General features: G+C 40.9%; 1 protein-coding gene across 1 annotated transcript in view; it reads left to right on the top strand.

Moving 5' to 3' along the window:
* The first annotated feature begins 4084 nt into the window (after positions 1 to 4084).
* Positions 4085 to 23984, top strand: part of ANKRD55 (ankyrin repeat domain 55) — a 95168-nt gene continuing 75268 nt past the window's right edge. The window contains exon 1 of the mRNA XM_007112809.3: positions 4085 to 4167. Coding sequence (XP_007112871.2) covers positions 4110 to 4167 — 58 coding nt within the window. The 5' untranslated portion in view covers positions 4085 to 4109. The remainder of the gene's footprint in view (positions 4168 to 23984) is intronic.

The raw sequence follows: 23984 nt of genomic DNA, 5'->3' as shown, positions 1-23984 counted from the left end.
ACAGTTATAGAGACTGCATCTATTTTGAGAAGTCCTCCTCTGTGTTAGTTTCTTGAAGCTTCTGTAACAAATTAGCACAAACTTGGTGGCTGAGAACACAGAAATTTATTTTCTCACAATTCTGGAAACCAGAAGTTCAAAATCAAGGTGTCAACAGCACCATACTATCTCTGAAGGCTCAAGGGGCAATCTGTTCCTTGCCTCTTCCAGCTTCTAGTGGCTCCAAGTGTACCTTGGTTTGTGGCTGCATCATTCCAATCTCCGGTCACATGAACTCCACTTCACTATGTGTATCTCTTATAAGGACACTTGTCATTGAATTTAGGGCCCACTCAGATAATCTAGGATGAGTTCAACTTGAGATTCTTAATTTGATTACATAGGCAAAGACCCCTTTTCCAAATAAGGTCATATTCACAGGTTCTGAAAATTAAGATGTGGATGCATCTTCGGGGTGGAAGGGCACCACTGAACCCACCACACCCTCCCTGCGCTTCAGCCTGGAAACTCTCCCCAAGCAGTCAGTTGGGGACTCATCAGGCTCAGCTCTCTTGTTTCTCTTCTCCCAGGGATCTCTGGCCTGCACTGCCTGCTGTCTGAAAAATATCATTTCAAATATTTTGCTTAGTTTTCTAGCTGTTTAAGCAGGAGGGTAAGTCCAGTCCCTATTACTCCAGCATAGCCAGAAGCAGAAGCTGCACCAAAGTGAAGTTCATTGAGCATAGAGACCTTTCCTGTCTTACTGACGGCTGCATCATCAGTGCCTATCAAAATGATTGGAGCATAGTAATCTTTCCATAGCAACTGACGAATTAATGAACAAATGAATTTAAAGGAGGTTAATCTATTCGGTTGGCAGAAAAGTGCCTTTGGTTTTTAAGTAAAAATAAAAGACACATTTTTCATTTTCACCAAGAACTTCATTGAACAACGTATTCACCCTTTTGTTCCACTACCTTCTGCCATTTTTCAGGCAACTTCATAATTCCATCTTCCCAAAACTTTTTATCTTTTTTGAGCAAAGAACTGTTCCAGGTGCCTTTTACAGTCTTCCAGGGAATTGAAAATTTTTCCATTAAGAGAATTTTGTAAAGAGTGAAATAAACGGAAATCCAAAGGTGCAATGTTTGGTGAATACGGCGGATGAATCAGAACTTCCCAGCCAAGCTGTAACAGTTTTTGCCTGGTCATCAAAGAAACATACAGTCTTGCGTTATCCTGATGGAAGATGATGTGTTTTCTGTTGACTAATTCTGGATGCTTTTCTTCGAGTGCTGCTTTCAGTTGGTCTAATTGGGAGCAGCACTTGTTGGAATTAACCGTTTGGGTTCCCAGAAGGAGCTCACGATAGAGGAATCCCTTCCAACCCCACCATATACACAACATCACCTTTGGATGAAGACCGGCCTTTGGTGTGGTTGGTGGTGGCTCATTTCTCTTGCCCCGCGATCTCTTCTGCTCCACATTATTGTACAGTATCCACTTTTCATCACCCGTGACAATTTGTTTCAAAAACAGAACGTTTTTGTTACGTTTCAGTAGAGAATTGCATGCGGAAATACGGTCAAGAAGGTTTTTTTCGCTTGACTTAGGTGGAACCCAAACATCAAAGCGACTTACATAACCAAGCTGGGGCAAATGATTTTCAACGCTTGATTTGGGTATTTTGAGGACGTCGGCTATCTCCCGTGTGGTATAACGCTGATTGTTCTCAATTAATGTCTCAACTTGATTGCTATAAACGTCAATTGGTCTACCCAACCCTGGAGCATCGTCCAGCAAGAAATCTCCAGCATGAAACTTCGCAAACCACTTTTGACATGTTTGATCAGTCACAGCACCTTCTCCATACACTGCACAAATCTTTTTTTTGCTTTTTTTTCCTCCATTTTTACCTTTTTTGAAATAATAAAGCATAATATGCCAAAAATGTTGCTTTTTTTCTTCCATCTTCAATATTAAAATGGCTACACAAAAATTCACCAACTTTGAGAGAGTGACATGGACATATATACACTACAAAGTGTAAAATAGATAGCTAGTGGGAAGCAGCTGCATAGCACAGGGGAGTCAGCTCGGTGCTTTGTGACCACCTAGAGGAGTGGGATAGGGAGGGTGGGAGGGAGATGCAAGAGGGAGGGGATATGGGGATATATGTATACGTATAGCTGATTCACTTTGTTATACAGCAGAAGCTAACACACCACTGTAAAGCAATTATACTCCAATAAAGATGTTAAAAAAAATTCACCAACTTTGATAAGTCTTTTTTTAAATGCACGCTGATAATGACAGCTGTCACAATACAATCTAACAAAATTGTTTCAAATGAAGTTAAAGACAACTAAGTGCTGCTAGAGCCATCTTATGAAAAAAAAACGAACGAACCTTTTGGCCAACCCAATAAATCCTTGATTTTGCTCGAGTTTGGGACCAAGTGACCACAGCTCCTTTTACCTCAGTTAGTTGGGTGAGCTTAAGCCATCTCTCCTTAAAAAACAGCACTGGGAAATTTAAGAAATTTATCTATGGAGCACATTTTGCGTAATGATTTATAAAAAGTAGGTTCTGCCCATGTTATAAATAAAATGAACACAGGGTGTTTGTGGGGGAAAGGCTGATGTGAGGAAGGTAAGTGGGTCCTAGTATTGTCACAGGGAACTGAGGCCAGACAGTCTGTTGATGGGGAAAATATGAGAGGCAAGAGATAAGAAAGAAGCCTGTCTATTGAAAAACACAGTCCACATCAGTAGATCAAAACAAATGTGGCCATATATGAAGAAAAATGGTTTCTGCTTTTATTTCCATAGTCACACACTAATTAAGTTAAAAAAATATATTATCATTATCAACAGCATTTACAGGATCATCTTCTATATGACTATTTGACTTATCCAAAAACCTGATTGTCTTGATTGTAGAGCTTTGTTTTGAATTTATTATACCAGATTTTTAATAACAAATATAAAACAACAGCCTTGTTATAATAAGCCTAAAAATACAGAGGTAGATAAAGAACAAGATAGAAATCTCCTACTTTAATTGCAATCCCCTGAGGTAACCAATATTAACAGTATATCTTCATACATCTTCCTCTGTTCCTATGAACATACATGAACATATTTACATATACAGTGGGTGGTTGCTGGTTTTATAAAGATGTGAACAAATGAAATATATAACTTTTTTCATTTAATAATAGATTAGAGTCATCCTACGAGATAAATTCATATAGATTTACTTCAGAGTTTTAAATCTAGAGTATGAATTTACTACCATTTATTCACCTGCTCCTCAAATGATATACATTTGGGTGATTTGAGGTTTTTCCACCACATGTAATACTGCACTAAACACCCTTGTGATTGCACACTGTTTTAATTTTATCGCCATGGATATCTGAGCCCTGAAATCCAACCTTTCAAACGCTACTTCCTTCCCCCCATCCTCCCTGTCATTTGGAGAACAGAGCTGAAGGGAGACTAAAGATGAGCTGTGAAAGCCGGTAATTACGCCATACAGCACATGGCCAGCAGCCTCCTGCTACAATATTTACGTGCTGTTCCATTGAGATGGCACTCTGCTCACATGACCCAAATGCAGTTCTCACTCCACCAAGAACACAGCTGAATCCAAACTGCATTGGCAGCTTTGCACATGCTCCGTCTGGCCCTGTGAATCCTCACTCACTCATTGAGATTTCTTTTGGTTTAAAACGACACACCAGCTGCTGAGGCTCCGTTACCTCCAGTATTTTCCTGGCCCAGATCCAAGGCAGGTGGCCCTCTATGAAAACCGTTTTTCAAGGTTTGAGCTTTTTTTTTCTGTATTTGTTGGGGGATAGAGGGTGTATAATATTTACACGTGGGTATAGTTGATGAGTGAGACCATAAGAAGTAACTCTTTTTCCTGTCAGGTATTACAGGAATAACATTTACCTATTTCCATCATTTGCCTTGACAAAGACCGGCAGCTCTAATGCACATTTAATTCTCAAACAGAGGTCTTGGCAAGGGATGCTGTAATTGACTGTTGTGTTGACTGTAACGTGTAAGATGGTGTTTTCTCATCTCTAGAGACCTGGATGCTTTTTGCCATTCTGATGGTAAATGATGAGACAGGCAACCATGGATTTCAGCACTCCATCTGTGTTTGATCAGCAAAAAGGTAAAAACGCTGCTTTAACTCACCCTTTGGTTCTTTGCATCTTTAGTCCAACGGTAGGGATTTGCAGTTGTACAGGGAGAGAGAGTAATGTGTGTGTGTGGGGGGGGGTGATGTGGGAAGAGGATTTCACATAGGAAACAAACCTGTTCTAAATGTTCACTTCTCATCTGATAAGCATTTAGAAGGGAAAAATAAGCTTATGGTCTATTAGTCTTGCTAAAGTGCTCCTACCTACAAATTTTAAAAATTGGGTTTCAAGCACACCAGCTATTTCAGATAGTATCATCTTTATTCTCATTAGCTTTTTGTTCAAATCTTTAAAATATATACATTATAATAAGTAACATAAACCCAATATCTCATTGCTATAGTTTCATAAATATCTCTTGATTCCCTTCAGGAATATATGTTGCCCAGATTTATGCTGTAGTTGATATATTATCTCATCCGAGGTTGTGTAATGACTTATCACTATGTTATTATTTGCAATGAAAGGATATATCTTTCTTACTCATAATTCCCAGTGTGGAAGTAATTTTCCACACAAAAGGATTACTGTGAAATTGATCCATCCTTATAAAAAACATGTATTCAGCCATTCAGTCTGTGCATGTACATTTTGCATATGAAGTGTGTGCGTGTATGCATATATATGTATATATATATTCCTATGTGTAATTATGCAACTTTTCTCTGTAAGTACAGAAAATTTCCATTCTTTAAATGTAAGTAATATTTTAGAAGATTTTTTTTTTATATGTCTGATATCTAAACCACTTTCAATACCCTCTGAGTATTCCTCGGAAACCTAAGATCCTTTGGTCATTTACCTGTTTTGGCTACACCGTGAAAATGGTGGTCTGTGAAAGCCTCGTTAAGAAAATTCATTGCTTCTTTCCTTTTCCCTTTTCCTGCTCTAGGCCATAGTGTGTTTACTACCTACCCTTCAAGCTACATCTGGTTTCATGGGTGAATTATTTCAGTTCAGTGCTTTGTCAAGTTACAGACTTACATTTAGATTTCTGAGTAACGTGTGTGTGTGTGTGTGTGCGCGTGTGCGTGTGCGTGTGCATCTTCAGGGTGTGCCAGTTTACACAGCATTGGGGCTAGGAACACCATAGAGAAAGTGATTGTTACAGTTGTGCCCACCACATCCTTTGTACAGTTTGTATCACTGACAGCAATCAGCAAAAGTGAAAAAATGCTTAGATCCAAAGACCGCATACTGGCTAAAAAATGACATTATTGAGCTATGCAATTCAAAGAGAAACACAATGGGTTTATTTTTTAAGACTAATTTGAGGGAGCTAGAACTGAGCACTAGCCCCTCGTAATGAATCCATCTGTTCCAGTGTTGTGTCTCCTAACAGGACTGAGCCCAAAACATAGTTAAAATATTAATTATAATATTAATTTTCTTATAGCACCTTTCATGTGAGCAATTCACAGCTATTTCTCCACCCTAGACCTCATTCTTCCCCTTGTAAGTTAACCCTCTCCCTGACACCTCCATCTCTATTTCTCAATCATTTCTCTCTAGAGGTGCTGTGGTATGGTGGAAATAGCATGGGCAACGTAGGTTAGAATGGCAGAATAACTACTTCTTAGCTGTGTGACCTTAGCAAGTTACCTGACCTCTCTGGGCCTTAATTGCCTCAGCAGTGAAATAAAGGAAACGATGCTCACCTAGCAAGGTTGTTGTGAGAATCTAAAATAGTGCACAAGAAGCACCTGTCACATTGCCTGATATGCATTAACTACTTTCAAACTGTGGCTGCTTTTGTTATTATCGTTGCTGTTATAATTATTACCACCCTAGACTGTGAGTTCCTCAAATGTGAAAGACACCTCTCTATGTCTAGCTTGAATTTAGCAGTCCTCAGAACAAATGAGGGTTTAGTTAAGGCCGGTTGACTATACTACATTAATTATTTTCTTTAGAGCTCCATTTAGAGCAACCCCTAGAGTAACAGTTAACTAAATGATACCTGAATAGTTCTATTATCACATTAACCCTTCCACCTTCTTAAAAGCATGAAAGGCCATAATAGGTTTAGATCACTGCATAGATTCTAAATACCATATTGTTGGGCAAAACCATGGTGAAGTGACTTTCTCTTGAAAAGCTGAGTATGGGTAGGGCTTTAGTAGAGGATTTTCCTTTAATTCCTAATATCTGGGGAATCAAAACTCTAGTGTCCCGGGTTCGTGCCCCAGTCTGGGAAGATCCCACATGCCGCGGAGCAGCTGGGCCCGTGAGCCATGGCCGCTGAGCCTGCGCATCCGGAGCCTGCGCTCCGCAACGGGAGAGGCCACTACAGCGAGAGGCCCGCGTACCACAAAAAAAAAAAAACAAAAAAAAAACACTGTAGTGTCCACTAGCTTTACATGCAGATGTGACAAAAGACATTACATCTGCAAAGATCTTAGAAGTCTGGTAAGACCGCTGCGACGGCATCACCTTTATGGAATGTAGACATCAGCATTTAGGTACGACTTTGTGTCCTATTTTATTTTACCTTCAAAAGAAAAACACTATCAAAAACCAAGGAAGTCCATGGTGTTCTCCACAACTGGTTGGCATTTGAGTACTTGTCTGAATTATGTATGGAAAGTCATTGACATTGTGGATTGTTCCCGAGGTTGGCTTGATTTTTGTTTTTGTTTTTATTTTTGATTCTGAGTCATTGCATCCTCTACCAGCTGTTAATTCATCATGGGGGTGGGGGGGAAGGAAATGTTGCATTGCTGTTCGTAAGCTTTTTTATTATTTTTATTATTAAAGACTTGGCTTTCTCCTCTCATCACTGTGAGATTACAGATCTGCCTGAATGAAATGTAACATTGAAAAGAAAAGAAAAACTTGGCCACATATAAAAATCACCTAGACAGTTTTTGAAAATCCTGATGCCTGGATTCCACCACTGGATATTCCAGTTTATTTGGTGAGGGTCATGGCCAGACAAAGCTCCCCAGGAAGTTCTAACATACAACAGAGATTGAGAACCACTCATTCCATCCATCCCCCTAAGATCTCAGATGGGAAAAGAGAAGCACTGAGAGGTTAAAATGGGGGCCAATTTATGATCATAACACACAACTAATTAGTAACAGAGGGGACTGAGACCCAGGTGTTCGCTATCCAGACAGCAGACTAAGAAGTTTCTTTCCAAGGGCAATCTCTGGTCTTAACAGCTACTTTGAGGTGGAGGTAAGGCTCAGGCAGCTCTGGCTTATGGTTGCCCAGAGAATGGTCAGCAATGTGCACTTGAAAACTGTGATGAATAATGACCTTCAGTTTGGCTCAAACCAAAACCAGATGGATTTGATAAGTCTGAGTCCCTCCAATTGCATTTTTCTATTTTTCTCTTTAGCAGAGGTAATAAGACAACCCCATGCCAGGGGCTTGGGGACAGATGGACATTTGCTCTAGTCCAGTCTCAGTCCTCATCCCAGTTGCATGGACTTGGACAAACTGGTTGATCTTCTCATCTGTGAAATGTGGATAAAATTATACATTCACAGGGTTGCTAGGAGGCTCAAAGATTGTGTTATCTTCCTGGCCAAGGGGATTCGGGCCGTGTCTCTGGCTTGCCCTGTGAAGCTGTGAGGGAGGAAGCCTGGGTCTTCAGAGCTCTCCACTCCAGCTTTGTGCTTCTTGCTTTCACCACAGCAGCGTCTCTCTGGTCCCACGTGTTTTCCCTGGCTGTCTTCCCTCTCAAAGCCCACACGCAGGAAAGGACCTGTAGTAAAATCATTTACTACAGAACACAGAGGTTCCTACTGAAGTTGAGACTTCAGTTATGTAACCAAAGATCCCTGCCTGAGGAGGAACCCAGGCCTCAGAGAGAAAATAGAAACGACAAGGGAGGTCCCAAGGGCCTCACCCAGCCCAGCCCTGCCCCAGCTCTGTAAGAAGGGTTTGAGGAGGCTGACAGTGTGTCTGCAGGCACCTCTGGGGGATGTGGCCCACCCTCACAGGTTTTTCTCTGGTAGAGCTGTTGAGAGAATGCGAGGAAGGGCTCGGCCCTCCAGCCCAGATTTATACAGAGCATCGTGTCCCAGGGCCGCTCTAACAAATTACCATTAACTGAGTGGCGTCAGACAAGAGAAATGCAATCTCTCACAGCTCTGGAAGCCAGAAGTATGACAACAAGATGTCGGCAGGGGGTGTGCTCCTTCCGAAGGCTCTAGGAAAGGGTCCTTCCTTGTCTCCTCCAGCTTCTAACTGCTGTGGCTTCATCACCCCAGTCCGCCTCCATCTTCACATGGCCTTTTCCTCTGCATGTGTGTCTGAGAATTCCCTCTACCTCTCTTATAACAATACATGTCCTTGCATTTAGGGCCCACCCAGATACGCCAGGATAAGCTTCTACTCTCAAGATCCTTAACTCGATCTTTCAACATGTGAGGTGACATGCACTCTTTTGCCATATGAGGTCATAGTCACAGGTCCCAGGGACTAGGACATGGATATACCTTCAAGGCCACCATTCACCCTGCTACTTGGCATGAAAAAAGGTCAGATCTCAAGTTCCTTCTCAGAGGTATACAGCCTCATCGCTGGGTTTTTGGTAAAATCCATTCTCATTTAAGTCGGAAGAAAGGTTGGCATTTGGGAGGTGGCATGGAAAGGGCATAAGATAAAATGGCAAAACTGAGGTTCAAGTCTAAACCTGCCTGACTTCAAAACCCATCTTTTTTCTACTGCAATACTCTTCCTTGATCAACCATACATTTTAATGAAGAAATAAGGCATTAACAAAAATTTAAATTAATGAAGCATGCATTTTTACAATCAAGCTGTTATCCCTTGTATTGTGGATTTTTAAAGCTCCCACATGCAGATGTGCTGGTTTTAATTTCCAACTTTTCCTCCAAAATGGGAACGCCAAACAAAAAGAATTTAGAGTGCACAGATATGCACTTTGCTGAAAAAACAAAAGTTAAAATTCTGATGTGACAAAGGAAGAATGCCTCCAAAGGAAGAATAAGCAAATTTTCAAAGGGGTTTGGAAAGAGAGTAGAGAAAAGGCAGGCAAAGGAGACAGGAAAGAGAGGGGATGATTTGGGCTCAGCTGATTTTAGGCACAGACCTTGAATGGGATGAAACCCAGGAACACTGAGGAGAATTCTGTGATTGATTTTCAGATTGATGGTCCAGATACAGGAAGATTAGCTGGCAGGTGACCATTCCAGAGGTTCAGAAGCAGATTATCTGTTGCCTGTGGGAAAATGCTCAACCTTCTCCCTCCCTTGGTCAAGAAAGAGGAAGAGAGGGAAGAAGTAACAGGGGAAGAATTCTTTTTCCAATTTTCTTGCCCACTCAAGACCTAACCCAGGCAAACACGTTGACTGGAAGCCTGCCCCTCCCGCTCCTCTGCCTCCTTCTTTGTGCTCTTTGTCCTCTTTCCAGCACACAGGAACTTCCCTTCCATCACCCAACTCCTGGGAAAGGTTGTGACACACCAATCCACTCCCAGCCCCTCTTCTGGACCTAGCTAGAGGGAAGCCCCTGACTGATCTTATCCAAACAATTACCATTCACTGCCTTAGAGAACCATGAAACCGAAAGTGATTCAGTGGATTGGGGTTGAGGGGAGTGGTGTCATTGTCAGCATTCTCCACCATAGGACAACCATAGTGTCCTCGGGAATGGGGCCTCTTGCCTGACTATGCATCGCAAGAAGGAGAATCTGGGAGTGGTACGTAGAGGGAATGAAGGCCCGCCTGGTGAGCCAGATCTCCTGAATCAACCCTGATGTTATGTCCCACAACTTGGCTAGATCAACTTCAGAAGGCAAATCCTCAATTTAGCCCCTTGTCTGGAAGTCAGCTGGGTCGCCACACTGAGCTTTTCCTACCATCTCTATTCATTAACTCCATATTTCTTTAGTAATTATTAAACAACTGTGTTGATTAACTGATATCCATAGATTTTCCCTTTGAGGCAACCATTTGGATGCAAGGATATTTTAATGGAGCCTAAAGGAAGAACCACTAAACTTGTAGCTATTTTTATTCCCAAACAAGTAGAAAAACAAACCTCTCACCCATCCGCAAATATAGGACAAGTTGAGGAGGTGAGGGTCTAGATGCACTGAGGCCCAAGGTTGGTGTAAAAGATGGGTATGGGCTAGACACCGTATTGCAGAAAGACCACATCCACCCAGGAGTCATGTTTAGCACACTTGTAAGCCTAATAAACAGGTCCGTGTGCTTAATAAGGGCCCTAAATTTGTTTTCTCTATGTAAAATTTTAAAATGTCAGTTGCTTATTGATGAAGCCACTCTTGTTTTATTGGGTCCATTGGGGGAAGAAGTGAAGGGATAATGTTCCAGTCTACATGGGAACTATTTCCATTTCTAAAAGTATCCTCAGAATTTAAAAATACACACATATAACATTTAATAGCATTCTAATGCTTTTTTAACTTTTTGTTTGAAATCATTTCAAACTTAAAGAAACATTGTAGGGCTTCCCTGGAGGCGCAGTGGTTGAGAGTCCGCCTGCCGTTGCAGGGGACACGGGTTCGCGCCCCGGTCCGGGAAGATCCCACATGCCGCGGAGCAGCTAGGCCCGTGAGCCATGGCTGCTGAGCCTGCGCGTCCGGAGCCTGTGCTCTGCAACGGGAGAGGCCACGACGGTGAGAGGCCCGCGTACCGCAAAAAAAATAATAAAATAAAAAAAAAATAAAGAAACATTGTAAGATCAGTATAAAGAACACTGTCTTTTACCCAGATTCACCTGTTAACATTTTACCCCATTTGCTTTATTGTTAGCTCTTTCTCTGTGTCCATCTCTACATCTCTGTCTTTGTACCTGTTTCTCTATCTCTCTCTCTGCCTCTTTCTCTATATGTATGTATGTATATGCTTATTTGTGATTGTGTGTGTGTGTGTATACATGTGTATGTACTTTTATCTCATCTGCCTGCATTCCAATTTTGTCTATTGATCCAATAATGTCTTTTATAGCATTTTACCCCCAGTACAGGATCCAGTCTAGGATTAGGTACTACCTTTAGTTATCAGGCCTCTTTAGTCTCCTTTAACCTGGAACATTTCTTTAGACTTTCTTTGTCTTTTATGACATTGACATTTTTGAACTTACAGTCTCTCTCTTTTTTTAATACCAACTTCCTCCTTATGGGTTTGTCTGACGCTCCCTCACAGCTAGATTTAAATTATGCATTCCCAGCCAGAACACCACATGGGCGATGTATCCATCTCAGGTTATCACAATATGGTTTAAATTCTTTTAGATGGTAATTTGATGTTACGGGTGTTGCACTATTAGATATCAACTGGTTCTTACAGAGTTTTTTAAGTACTGGGGTTTCTTTCTAAATGTAAAATTAGCATCACCTTCTTCAAAATATTCAAGCAATACAAAAAAGAATTCAGTATAGAAAGTGTTGTATTCTCTTAACTAGCCAAGGGCTCTGTTCTTCAGAGTCTCTTAGCCCCAGCCTGTTCCCAGCTTCTCGGCTGCCAAGATAGACCCTAGCAACTCAACCTCCATGCGGGGATGGGGAGTAGCTTCCAAATGGAGACAGAGGAGATCAGGCCAAGAATATTAACCAGTAGTAATAATCAGAAGAAGAGCGATAACTCTGGTTTATTAAGCAGCTCCCATTTATTAAGCCAGACACTATGCAAAACTTTGACTCCTATCATCTCACTGGATCCTCAACACAGCCTGTGAGATAGATTCCATTTCTAGTCCGTCTGAGGTTACATGACTTATCCAAGGCCACACAGGACAAAGGCAAAGCTCCCATTTTTAACTCTGGTTTCTGACCCCCAAGCGCTCCTCACACTCTTGTTCACCATGAAGTTATTCTTTCTGGATTCTTATAACCCACATCATCAATCCCTTCATGACTCCTAGCACAAACGAAAATAAAGGTGATGGCAGCTAGGTTTGCTCAAGACTCCCCAGGGCTGAGCTTCCATTTGCAATGAGTTCTGCCCAGTAGGCTCAGCTTAGTGACAGGCCTTCCTCTTCCATGGTTAGGAGTGGATCCAGTCTCCATGGCAACCTGCCTTTAGACCAAAGAAAGACACCAGAGTCCTAGGAGGAGGAGGAGGAGGCTAAAAGGGTAGGATTACACTGGAATTCGACCTGTGGAACTGATGTGATGGAAATATTGGGAATTTGTAAGGTCAGGGCTTGGCTTCCACCCCAGAAGCTTCTGAAGCCAGGTTCTTTATCATTTTCCTACTCAACCTATTTGTTCTGTGCAGCAACAGATTAACATTTCTCCAAGAGATATTTCAGAGGGCCCCCACCCTGTAATCAAGGTCACAAATAAATAGCAATTGATAAAGAGGAAAGAGAATTATTTTAACCTTGACATCCTAAGCTTTGATCCTGGGTGACCCCAAGATCATTCCTCTGTTCTCTAACTCACAACAGTAAATCAGAACACAGTTTGGTGTTCAAAAAAAACCCACCACCACCAACAACAAAAACACCTTACTTTTAAGAATCACGAGAGGAACACCTGAAATTCATCTGAAATGACATTTTTATCCTTCTTACTTAGTGCTATTCAAGTCAGCTGACTCAGCATGACCACTACGCAGAGGTCTCGGGATGGGCTCGCAGCTGTCTGCTTTCAGGTGGTCACTGCAGAAACCAGTCCAGATCCTGCAAGTGTTTTGTCTTAGACTAGTAGTAACTTGTAGAATTGAAAGGAACTCAGTGAATGTGTGATCCAGCTCCCTCACTTTTTACATGTGAACACTGAAACAGAGGGGTTAGCAGTGGTACAGTGTACTGGACTGTAATGGCCGCTGGAGTCAAACCAGACAATTCAAGTCCCAGTGTTGCCACTCTTTTTACCGACCCTTTCCAGTCAGGCCCCAGCAACGGCCCTTCTGCCGGTGTCATTGGAGCCAACAGAATGAGCCTGAGTTTGGTTCAGAAGTAAAGGGGAGTTTTCTTCTTTGCTCAAAGAATGGAGAAACGCGAGCTCACTCTCTAGAGGACACGCTGTCCCTACAGGCTGTGGGCGGGGCTGCTTTACAGGATCTCCTCAGCGGGGTGGGGGCGTGGGGGTGGGGGCGTGGGGGTGGGCGTGGGCGGAGCTCTCGCAGGGCAGTCACGGCCAGGCCGCTCAGGCTCCAGAGCGCAGGGCCCGGAGCAGCGTCTCTGCCCACGGCCCGCGGCCATCTTGAATTGAGGTGGTGTGTGCAGCAGCGCTTCTGCCCACGCCCAGAGCTGAGGTGTCTCGCACGGGCACTTCCCCCGAGGAGGAACTCTGGTCTGAAGTGCCAAGTACCAGTACGAGGCCTCTGCACGCGGCTCCCTGTGAGCAAGTGAAACCAAACTAATCACAAAGGAAAAAGAAAAAAGGTTAGACTATTTTATTACCCAGATTTTATTTTTCCATGAATTGTTAGTGGGCTATGCTGGTGACACTTACTGTGTGACCCAGATGTTTAACATCTCTATACCTCACTTTCCTACCTTGTAAATTAAGATGGTGCTATTACAAAGGATTGTTTATAAAGATTGAATTAAGGAATACATGCAAAGTACCTGCAACCACTGCTGACCCATAGTAATCACTCAGTAACTGCTAGAGGGTGTTATGGGTTTGTTATAAAGATGGTTATAACACTCTTCAGAGGTTTGTTAGAAAGATTCAATGACATAATACATACAAAGCACTTGGAACCATGCCTGGCCCAGAGTAACCACTTAGCAAGTGCTAGTGATTCTTATAGACGACTTACCTAAGGTCATATGGACAACCGGTCTTCCCTGGTCAAGAGAACATCCATCCCTCAAGTTACCTCCCCCTCTGTAATGAATTCATAGCATAGTACTCCTTTTTTAAATTTTATTTATCAATTTTTTATACAATTTTTAAAGGTTAATTTCCATTTACAGTATTACAAAATATTGTCTTTATTGCCCATGTGTACAGTATATCCTTGAGCCTATCTTATACCCAATAGTTTGTACCTCCTACTGCCCCCCTCCTCCCCACTCCCCCCACTGTTAATCACTAGTTTGTTCTCTATATCTGTGAGTCTGCTTCTTTTTTGTTGTATTCACTAGTTTGTTGTATTTTTTAGAATTCCACATATAAGTGATATCATACAGTCTTTCTCTGTCTGACTTATTTCACTTAGCATAATGCCCTCCAACTGCATCCATGTTGCTGCAAATGTCAACATTTCATTCCTTTTTATGGCTGAGTAGTAGTCCATTGTATATATACACCACATCTTCTTTATCCATTCATCTGTTGACAGACACTTAGGTTGCTTCTATATCTTGGCAATTGTAAATAATGCTGCTATGAACATTGGGGTACATGTAGCTTTTTGAATTAGTGTTTTTGTTATATTCGGATATAAACCCAGGAGTGGAATTGCTCGGTCGTATGGTAACCCTGTTTTTAGTTTTTTGAGAAACCTCCATACTGTTTTCCACAGTGGCTGCACCAATTTACATTCCCACCAACAGTGTAGGTGGGTTTCATTTTCTCTACATCCTTGACAACATTTGTTACTTGTGTTCTTTTTGATGATGGCCATTCTTGCAGGTGTGAGGTGATGTCTCATTGTGGTTTTGATTTGCATTCCCTGATGATTAGCGATGTTGAGCATCTTGTGTGTGTGTGTGTGTGTGTGTGTGTGTGTGTGTGTGTGCGCGTGCAATTGCTTTTATAAACAAATTTTAGGCTGGAATAAGGAGCTCCTAGTTCATCATGTTGGAGATTGTCCTGCTGCTATAGGCTGTTGAAGTGTGCCTCCCTTATGATGTGGTTGATATGGGAATAAGGACCTTGGCATAGCGCATACTCCTCATATAAGGACTGAGGGGTACTCTTGTTGAGTTCAGCAATGATCTGGTTTAAGCTGCTTTCTGATACAATTACTCTCTCTGGGGAATTAACACTGCTGCTCCTGTCATGATCATTGCTTGAACATGCACACACTTTGGTTCCTCTTAGTGGTTCCTTCCTTATTGTTTTTCATTGCATCCTGAGACTCCTGAAAAACAGGGTTTCTCTTACTCCTTTTGGACTGGGGAGAATGGTGATTGTCCTCTTTATTATCATTCCTTCTTCTTTTCTGCTTATTGTTCAGTGACTGTGTTTCTAATTCCAACAGCATGTCGGTAATTGGGTCTACATTCATATTTAGGACAGAGAATACATTAGTACTGGCCGAAGTGGCCCTGGCAATATTGGCCGAAGAAGCAAAGCAGGATGATGGTGAGGACCAGAGATGGACCAGTAAAGGCCAAAGTTGCCCTGTAAAAACTTTCTGGCATGGCATACCTCCCTAGCCCTGGCCCCCAAACTCTAGAAACCATGAGTATCTTTTCATGTACCTGTTGGCCATCTGCATTTCCTTTTTGGAAAAATGTCTATTCAGTTCTTCTGCTCTTTTTTTTTTTTTGGCTGCGTTGGGTCTTTGTTGCTGCGTGCGGCCTTTCCCTAGTTGCAGTGAGCGGGGGCTACTCTTCATTGCGGTGCACATGCTTCTCATTGCAGTGGCTTCTCTCATTGCAGAGCACGGGCTCTAGGCACTTGGGCTTCAGTAGATGTGGCGCACGGGCTTAGTTGCTCCGCAGCATGCAGGATCTTCCCGGACCAGGGCTCGAACCCGTGTCCCCTGCATTGGCAGGTGGATTCTTAACCACTGCGCCACCAAGGAAGTCCCTTCTGCCCATTTTTTAATCAGTTTTTTTTTATGTTGAGTTATATGAACTATTTATATATGTTGGATATTAATCCCTTATCAGTCATATCATTTGCAAATATTTTCTCCCATTCAAAGGTTGTCTTCATTTTGTCGATGGTTTCCTTTGCTGTGCAAAGCTTTGAAGTTTAATTAGGTCCCATTTGTTTATTTTTGCTTTTATTTCCTTTACTTTAGGAGACAGATCCAAAAAAATATTGCTGTGATTTATGTCAAAGGGTGTTCTGCCTTTGTTTTCCTCTAGGAGTTTTATAGTATCCAGTCTCATATTTAGGTCTTTAATCCATTTTGAGTTTACTTTTGTATATGGTGTTAGAGAATGTTCTGATTTCATTCTTTTACATGTAGCTGTCCAGTTTTCCCAGCACCACTTATTGAAGAGACTGTCTTTTCTCCATTGTATATTCTTGCCTTCTTTGTCATAGATTAATTGACCATAAGTGTATGGGTTTATTTCTGAGCTCTATATTCTTTTTTTTTTTTTTTTTTTTTTGTGGTACGTGGGCCTCTCACTGTGTGGCTCACGGGCTCTAGAACACAGGCTCAATAGTTGTGGTGCATGGGCTTAGTTGCTCCGCAGCATGTGGGATCTTCCCGGACCAGGGCTCAAACCCATGTCCCCTGCATTGGCAGGTGGATTCTTAACCACTGAGCCACCAGGGAAGTCCCATCTGGGCTCTATATTCTGTTCCATTGATCTAGGTGTCTGTTTTCGATAGCACTGCTTTTTGTTTGGAAATTGGAAGGGGCAGAATTTGCCTAGCAAAAAAACCACATCAGAAAGAAAATAACTCCCAGAAAAGCTCACAGGTCTTAGAGTACTTCTACTTTCCCTTTCCTCTTTTTCTGGAGTTCTATCCTCTCAGTCTAAGACTTGCCTTCTAGATATAACTCATCCCATTGCTTAAAAGCCAGCCTACCTGTTAGCTTCCACTTTCCATGCTAGTGCCAGGCAGGTTTCTAGACTTTCTGTGCTGTTCTAGGAATCGATCTAGTCTTGACGCACAATCTTACTCTTTAAATTATTATAGTTTCATAATATTTTACGATTTGATAGAGAAATCCTCCTTCAATACTTTTTTCAATGTTTTTTTCAATTTTTTTTTCTTCTGTTTGTTTTGCTTTTGGTGTAGTAATATATTCACACAATTTCAAGGTGTAAAACAATGTACAGTGAAAAATCTTCCTTCACACCAACCCCTCCAGCCATCCAGATCCCCTCCTGGAAGCAAAACAATGTAAGCAGTTTCTTATATATCCTTACAAAGAGATTCTATGTATAGATAAGCAAATACTTAAGTATATTCTTTTTTTTCTTCTTTAAAGCATAAATTTATCCATTTGTTTTTACAAATGAAAGTCAATATCATTTTTCTGAGCCCGCCCCCCAAAAAAACTGTTGGAACTTTCACTGAAATGACATTAAACTTAAAAATGAATCTGTATAGTAATTTAAATTAGTTATACTATTTAGTTCTATCTGGGAACATGGCATGTATCTTCATGAATCCAACTCTTTTCTTAGTTCCTTATTTAGATTCTGAATATTTATTACTGGGTATTTTATATTTTCATTTTAGTGAGTTATTTTCAATGTAAGGAGGAGTTAGTTTCCTCATATTTAATATTATATATTAAATATTATTTAATATAGAAGAACTATTTAGTTTCATATTTATTTTTAAATCTGACTAACTTATTAATTCTAGTGGTTCTGTGGTTAATTCTCTTGTGCCATCCTGGTGCACAGGATGAAACCAGATGGACTGGTTTCAGATCCTTCTCTGCCATTTAATAGCTGTACAACTTAGGGGAAATTATTAAACCTCTCTGTGCTTCAATTCCCTCATCTGTAAATAGGGTAAAGATACTACCTACTTCATAAAATTGTTGAAATAAATAAATAGCTTAATTCAAAGGAAACTGTTAGGACAGTGCAAAGAACACGAGTAAAAGTTAGCTTTGATTAAACTTTGATAATTTTGCTCTTCCTTTATGATTATTATCTCATTTCTTTTTGCTTCGTATATTACTGCATTAGATAAAGTTTGTCCTCTTTCTTTCCCTATTTTTTCACTATTAGGCGTGGTGTTTGAAATTGATTAGAAATAAATGTAGTTAATCATATTGAGAATGAAATCTTTTATTCCTAGTTGTTAAGCTTTTTTAAGGAACAGATATCAAATTTTATTAAATGCCTTTCTATTCTTTATTCATATAATCATATATTTCCCCTTTGTTCTACTGATGTGATACATTTTATTAATAGACACTGGAAAATCAAAATCTATATTCTAGAATAAGCTCTGTTCAGTCATGGTGTATTATTCTTTCAACATCCAACTTAATCTGATCTCGCAGAATTTAATTTAAAACTTAAAACTCTGGGGCTTCCCTGGTGGCACAGTGGTTGAGAGTCTGCCTGCCGATGCAGGGGACACGGGTTTGTGCCCCGGTCTGGGAAGATCCCACATGCCGTGCGCGGGAGCGGCTAGGCCCTTGAGCCATGGCCACTGAGCCTGTACGTCCAGAGCCTGTGCTCCGCAACAGGAGAGGCCACAACAGTGAGAGGCCCGCGTACTGCAAAACAAAACAAAACAAAACAAAAAAACCTTAAAACTCTGAGTTTTTGTACAAATTGGGTCCATTTATAGGTGCCTGTATGCACATGTCTTTAGTAGTTTATGCTAGCCTTAGAAAATAAATTAGAAAAATTTCATTCTCTTTCTGTGCTTCAGTATGAGAACTATTTGTTCCTTGGTTATTTGACATTTATCTTAATATTTTAAAAGAATTCGCTCAACCTCATATTAGAATCTTTATGCTATTACCACTAACTTTAATTCTCTCCTTGGTGTACAAACAGCTCCTCATAGATGCATTCCCAATTTTCAATTAATGTGTAGATTTTATTTTTGCTACAAATGAGTATAAACTCTAGCACAATGATGTCTCTCCAGCAGAATGCTGAGCTGCACAGCTTGTGGAGAGTAGGATATAGGCTGCTGTGAGTAAGAGAGAATGGAATGTGGAATATTGTCCAGCACCAAGAAAAGTCACAGGTTCACTGGAATATATGAGGGCTTCGCCACCTGAGTGAATGGGCAGTGATAGACAGTAGTGTACATTGGTCAGAGGGTTGAATCTGAGGCCTGACAGCCTGCAGCCTTATCTGAGTTTCACCACTTACTAACTGTGTGACTTTGAGTAAGTCACTTTCCTGCCCTATGCCTCAGTTTCCCCATCCATAAAGTGGGAATAATTCTCATAAGGTGAGAATTAAATGAGTTGATTTCTAGAAAAGGTTTAGCACAGTACCTGGCGCATAATAAGAGTGGCATAATTGTTGACCATAATTATGATTGTTATTCAGACAGTGACAGAGACCCCCCAGAACAGTGGATGCTTTCATAGCTACTGGGAGACATTGTTGTGCCAGCAAAATGGTTGTATCGAACTTTTTGCTAACTTTAGGATTGTTTGAGTTTAATTCCTTCAAATATGCTACCAAAAATTCTAGAATTCAAAACTGTGCAGGAGGGCTTCCCTGGTGGCGCAGTGATTGCGAGTCCGCCTGCCGATGCAGGGGACATGGGTTCGTGCCCCGGTCCGGGAAGATCCCACATGCCGCGAAGCGGCTGGGCCCGTGAGCCATGGCCGCTGAGCCTGCGCGTCTGGAGCCTGTGCTCCGCAACGGGAGAGGCCACAACAGTGAGAGGCCCACATACCGCCAAAAAAAAAAGAAACAAAAAAAAAACTGTGCAGGAAACACAAAAAAGCTAAGAACCTTGACTATAGACAGACCACAGACTCTACGGAATGTGATTGAGGTGCACTTTGGCCACATTCCCACATTCATGCGTATACGGCTGCAGAGAAGTTAGTTCTGGGATCCATGCTTTCCAAGCCACAGTTCCAGTGAATGGGCTGTAGGAGGAGCCTCCTCCAAGGTGTTATTGAGTTAGTACTATATGATAAGGTTGCCCTTACAAATTAGTGAAGAAAAGGAGAATTATACAGTATTTGGGGAAAAAAAGTAATTGTGGCATACAAATATAAAGTTTAAAATTTCCATATTAATTACAGCTAAATGTTAACCCATAAGTATAAGGTTCCACAGGCAATGAATCATAAGTGCAATATCCATAGATTTTGTTGGTTTATTTTTCAAAAACCAACAAACTGAGAACTTAAGTGGCAAACAGGGAAAAATAACCGCAGCATAGACAGCAGATGAAGAGTTAGTGTCCTTAATGTATATAGAGCTCTTTCAAATCAATTAGATAACGACAAATGCCTTGAAATAATATGTAAAGGGTACCAACAAGTAATTCATGAAATGGCCATAAACATGTGAAAAAACTTCTCCCTTAGGAATAATAAAAGAAATGACCATTGGAAATTATATACTCTTTTCCTTCTTTCACATCAGCATTAGTTTTTAAAACGCAAAAAATCACAGTGTCATTAGGAATGAGGTGAAATGTATGCTCTCAAGCCCTGCTTGGGGAGGGTGTGTTGGGTCAACCTTTCTGGAGGGCAATTTGACAAAGAGTCAAATCTGTTGATTCCCAAGTTCATTTCTAGGAATGTGTCCAAAGGAAATAAAGATGCACAGAAACACATATATGCACGAATGTTATAGCATTATTTGGAATAGCTACAGAATTAATAATTCCCCCCAAAAGAGAAACAATTTAAATGTTCAATAGTAAGAGAATGATTAAATCAGTTGTGCTAATTCCAGTCAATGGGATTTTATGCCACATTTTATAAATAACATTTTCAAATCTTACCTTATGGCATAGGAAAATACTTGTGATCCCATATTAAGTGTTTGAAAAAGAGCAACAATCAAAATTATATGTACAGCATGATCTTTTTTTTGTAAAATGTAACTCCAGCACCATGCTAAGAACTATTAGTCACTGGTTGTTACAATATTAAAATATCTCTGTATCCTCAGATCAATAGAGATTATTCCAGCCATTCCCCAGGAACACACACAGCCCACAGTCCAGCAGCTAAAAACTTATCAACCCTGCTCCAGCTGTTAGGCCTGCCTCCAGTCTGATGGGGGACCTGACAAGCCAGTCATTAGATCCTTTTAATATTACCCTTCATCTGGTCCCTTATTGTAGGAGGGGAATTTGGAGTGGGAGGGGAATTTGGAGTGGGAGGAGAAACAGAGATTCACTTAATAAATGAGTAGCAAAATGGCCTTAGTGTTAGCCAAACTCACATTGGATCTCAGAAAATTTCAGTCATTTTCTTCAAGTTCTATGATTGTATTCTCACCCATAGAATATCACAGTGTGGGAGATTTGAGATTTGCATTGCTACCTTGGTCAGTGAATCCTGCCCCACCAGCAGGCACTGCCCCCAAGCTTCAGCCACAGGCAGGAGTCCACTGTCCTAGGGCACTACCCACCCAAGCTACAGCACCTTCCAGAAGTCTCTCCCTCCTGTTCTATGCCTCTTGGCCTCACAGCTTTTTGCACCTTTTAACCATTATGCTTGCTCCTTAGGAACTTGCCTTCTCTTTTATACAGCCTTTGGGTTGGGTTACCACTTATTTTCAGCCATGTCCATTTTGAGTGCAGGATAGGGGGCAGGAGACAGTTTAGATTTTAGAGGGGGAAGATGGAAAGGGCAGAGGCTCACAACTGCACATTCTGAAGCAACCAGATCTTTCAGGTGTCCAAGCTTCCCCTCCTGCTAGCACTTCTCCCCACTCCCATATTTACATTACACAGGCAGGTGGAGGAATGAGGGCTCCAGGATGGGTGGGAAACAAGCCTATAAATCAAGTATATACAACATACCAACATCTTAATAGTGATTATCTTTGAGTATATATTTTCTTCTTATCTGTATCTTCATAATTTTTGTAATCCAAAATGAAATAACATATGAAATGACAGATCAATTACATCAAAATATCTGGGGTTAGCACTTAGGTATCAGGGGTTTTTTTATTTGGTTTTTTTTGGTTTTTTTTTTTTTTTTTTTTAGCAGTACGCGGGCCTCTCACTGTTGTGGCCTCTCCTGTTGCGGAGCACAGGCTCCGGACGCGCAGGCTCAGCGGCCATGGCTCATGGGCCCAGCCGCTCCACGGCATGTGGGATCTTCCCGGACCGGGACACAAACCCGTGTCCCCTGCATTGGCAGGCAGACTCTCAACCACTGCGCCACCAGGGAAGCCCTTGGTTTTTGTTTTTTATCTCCCCAGATGGTTCTAATGTTTAGCCAGTGTTGAGACCCAGGGATGTAGTCAACCTTATTATACAAAATAGAGAACTGAACCCAGAGTGGTTCATAGTAATACACTTGGCTAATATTTCTGTTGTTCAAAAAGAAAGTTCTTTTTGAGATTCAGATTTAATTGAGAAGTCATTTCTGTTGTCACCTTTTTTTTTTTTGCATTTTTTAAATTGAAGTATAGTTGATTTACAATGTTGTGTTCATTTCTGCTGTACAGCAAAGAGACTCAGTTATACGTACATATACATTCTTTTTTATATTCTTTTCCATTATGGTTTATCTCAGGATATTGAATATAGTTCCCTGTGCTATACAGTAGGACCTTGTTGTTATCCATTCTATATGTAATAGGTTGCATCCACTAACCCCAAACTCCCAGTCCATCCCTGCCCCTCTCCCCTAACCCCCTTGGCAACCACAAGTGTGTTCTCTATGTCTGTGAGTCTATTTCTGTTGTGTAGGTAAGTTCATTTGTGTCATATTTTAGATTCCACATATAAGTAATATCATATGGTATTTGTCTTTCTCTTTCTGACTTATTTCACTTAGTATGATAATCTCTAGTTGCATCTGTGTTGCTGCAAATGGCATCTTTATCCATTCATCTGTCCATGGACATTTAGGTTGTTTCCATGTCTTGGCTATTGTGAAAAGTGCTGCTATGAACATAGGGGTGAATATATCTTTTTGAATTATAGTTTTGTCCAGATATATGCCCAGGAGTGGAATTGTTGGATCCTATGGTAATTCTATGTTTAGTTTTCTGAGGAACCTCCATACTGTTTTCCATAGTGGCTCCACCAATTTACATTCCCCCCAACAGTATAAGAGGTTTTCCTTTTGTCCACACCCTCTCCCGCAATTGTTATTTGTAGACTTTTTAATGATGGCCATTCTGATCAGTGTGAGATGGTACCTCATAGTTTTGATTTGCATTTCTCGAATAATTAGCGATGTTGAGCATCTTTTCATGTGCCTATTGGCCACCTGTTTGTCTTCTTCAGAGAAATGTCTATTTAGGTCTTCAGCCCACTTTTTGGTTGGGTTGTTTGTTTTTTTGTTGTTGAGTTGTGTGAGCTGTTTGTATATTTTGGAAATTAAGCCCTTGTCGGTTGCACTGTTCGCAAATATGTTCTCTCATTCCGTAGGTTGTCTTCTCATTTTGTTTGTGGTTTCCTTTGCTGTGTTGTCACTGTTTTAGACCTCACAATATTACATACTCACAGCTCTGATTATACGGTTTAAATCAGCCTTACTTAACCATATATCCATAATCTATGAGAGTTGAAGGAAGCTATTCATTTAGTTCAACTCTACTTGAAATGCTAGTGATATGCCTTATGAAATTATTTAAAGGAACAGAAGACTCCTTCTTCTATCACTTTTCCTAATTCTATTCGCAAGGATTGGAAAGAATGAGACTTCATTTCGTATATGTACTCTTCAGTTTGCCAGTTGGAAAAGAATATGCTAATTAAATCAATAAACATATTTATCAAGTATCTACAATGTATCCAACACTACTCTAACTTCTACTATCTAATGTTCAAGATTTTTTTTCCTGCCAAAATAGCAAAGCCATACTGCCAAAATTCTAGTGGGGTCATATGAAGGGTGATTATTCACCAGGTTGGGTTTTATTCTGTACCTTTTATAAAGTAACAACTCCAATATAGTAAGAAGGGATTCCATTTCAATTACCTTAAGGAACCCATGAAGACAGTCATGAAGAGGGAGAAAACACAGTCAAGACAATGAAGACAGCCATGGAAGCCCAGCTGACAGGATGACTACAAAAGGAGAGATGCAAATCTAAAGGACTA

The sequence above is a fragment of the Physeter macrocephalus genome, chromosome 8 (genome assembly GCF_002837175.3).
Source record: "Physeter macrocephalus isolate SW-GA chromosome 8, ASM283717v5, whole genome shotgun sequence".
NCBI classification, from domain to species: domain Eukaryota; kingdom Metazoa; phylum Chordata; class Mammalia; order Artiodactyla; family Physeteridae; genus Physeter; species Physeter macrocephalus.
Note: the sequence above shows the minus strand (reverse complement) of the source record. Positions and strands in the feature narration are given on the sequence as shown.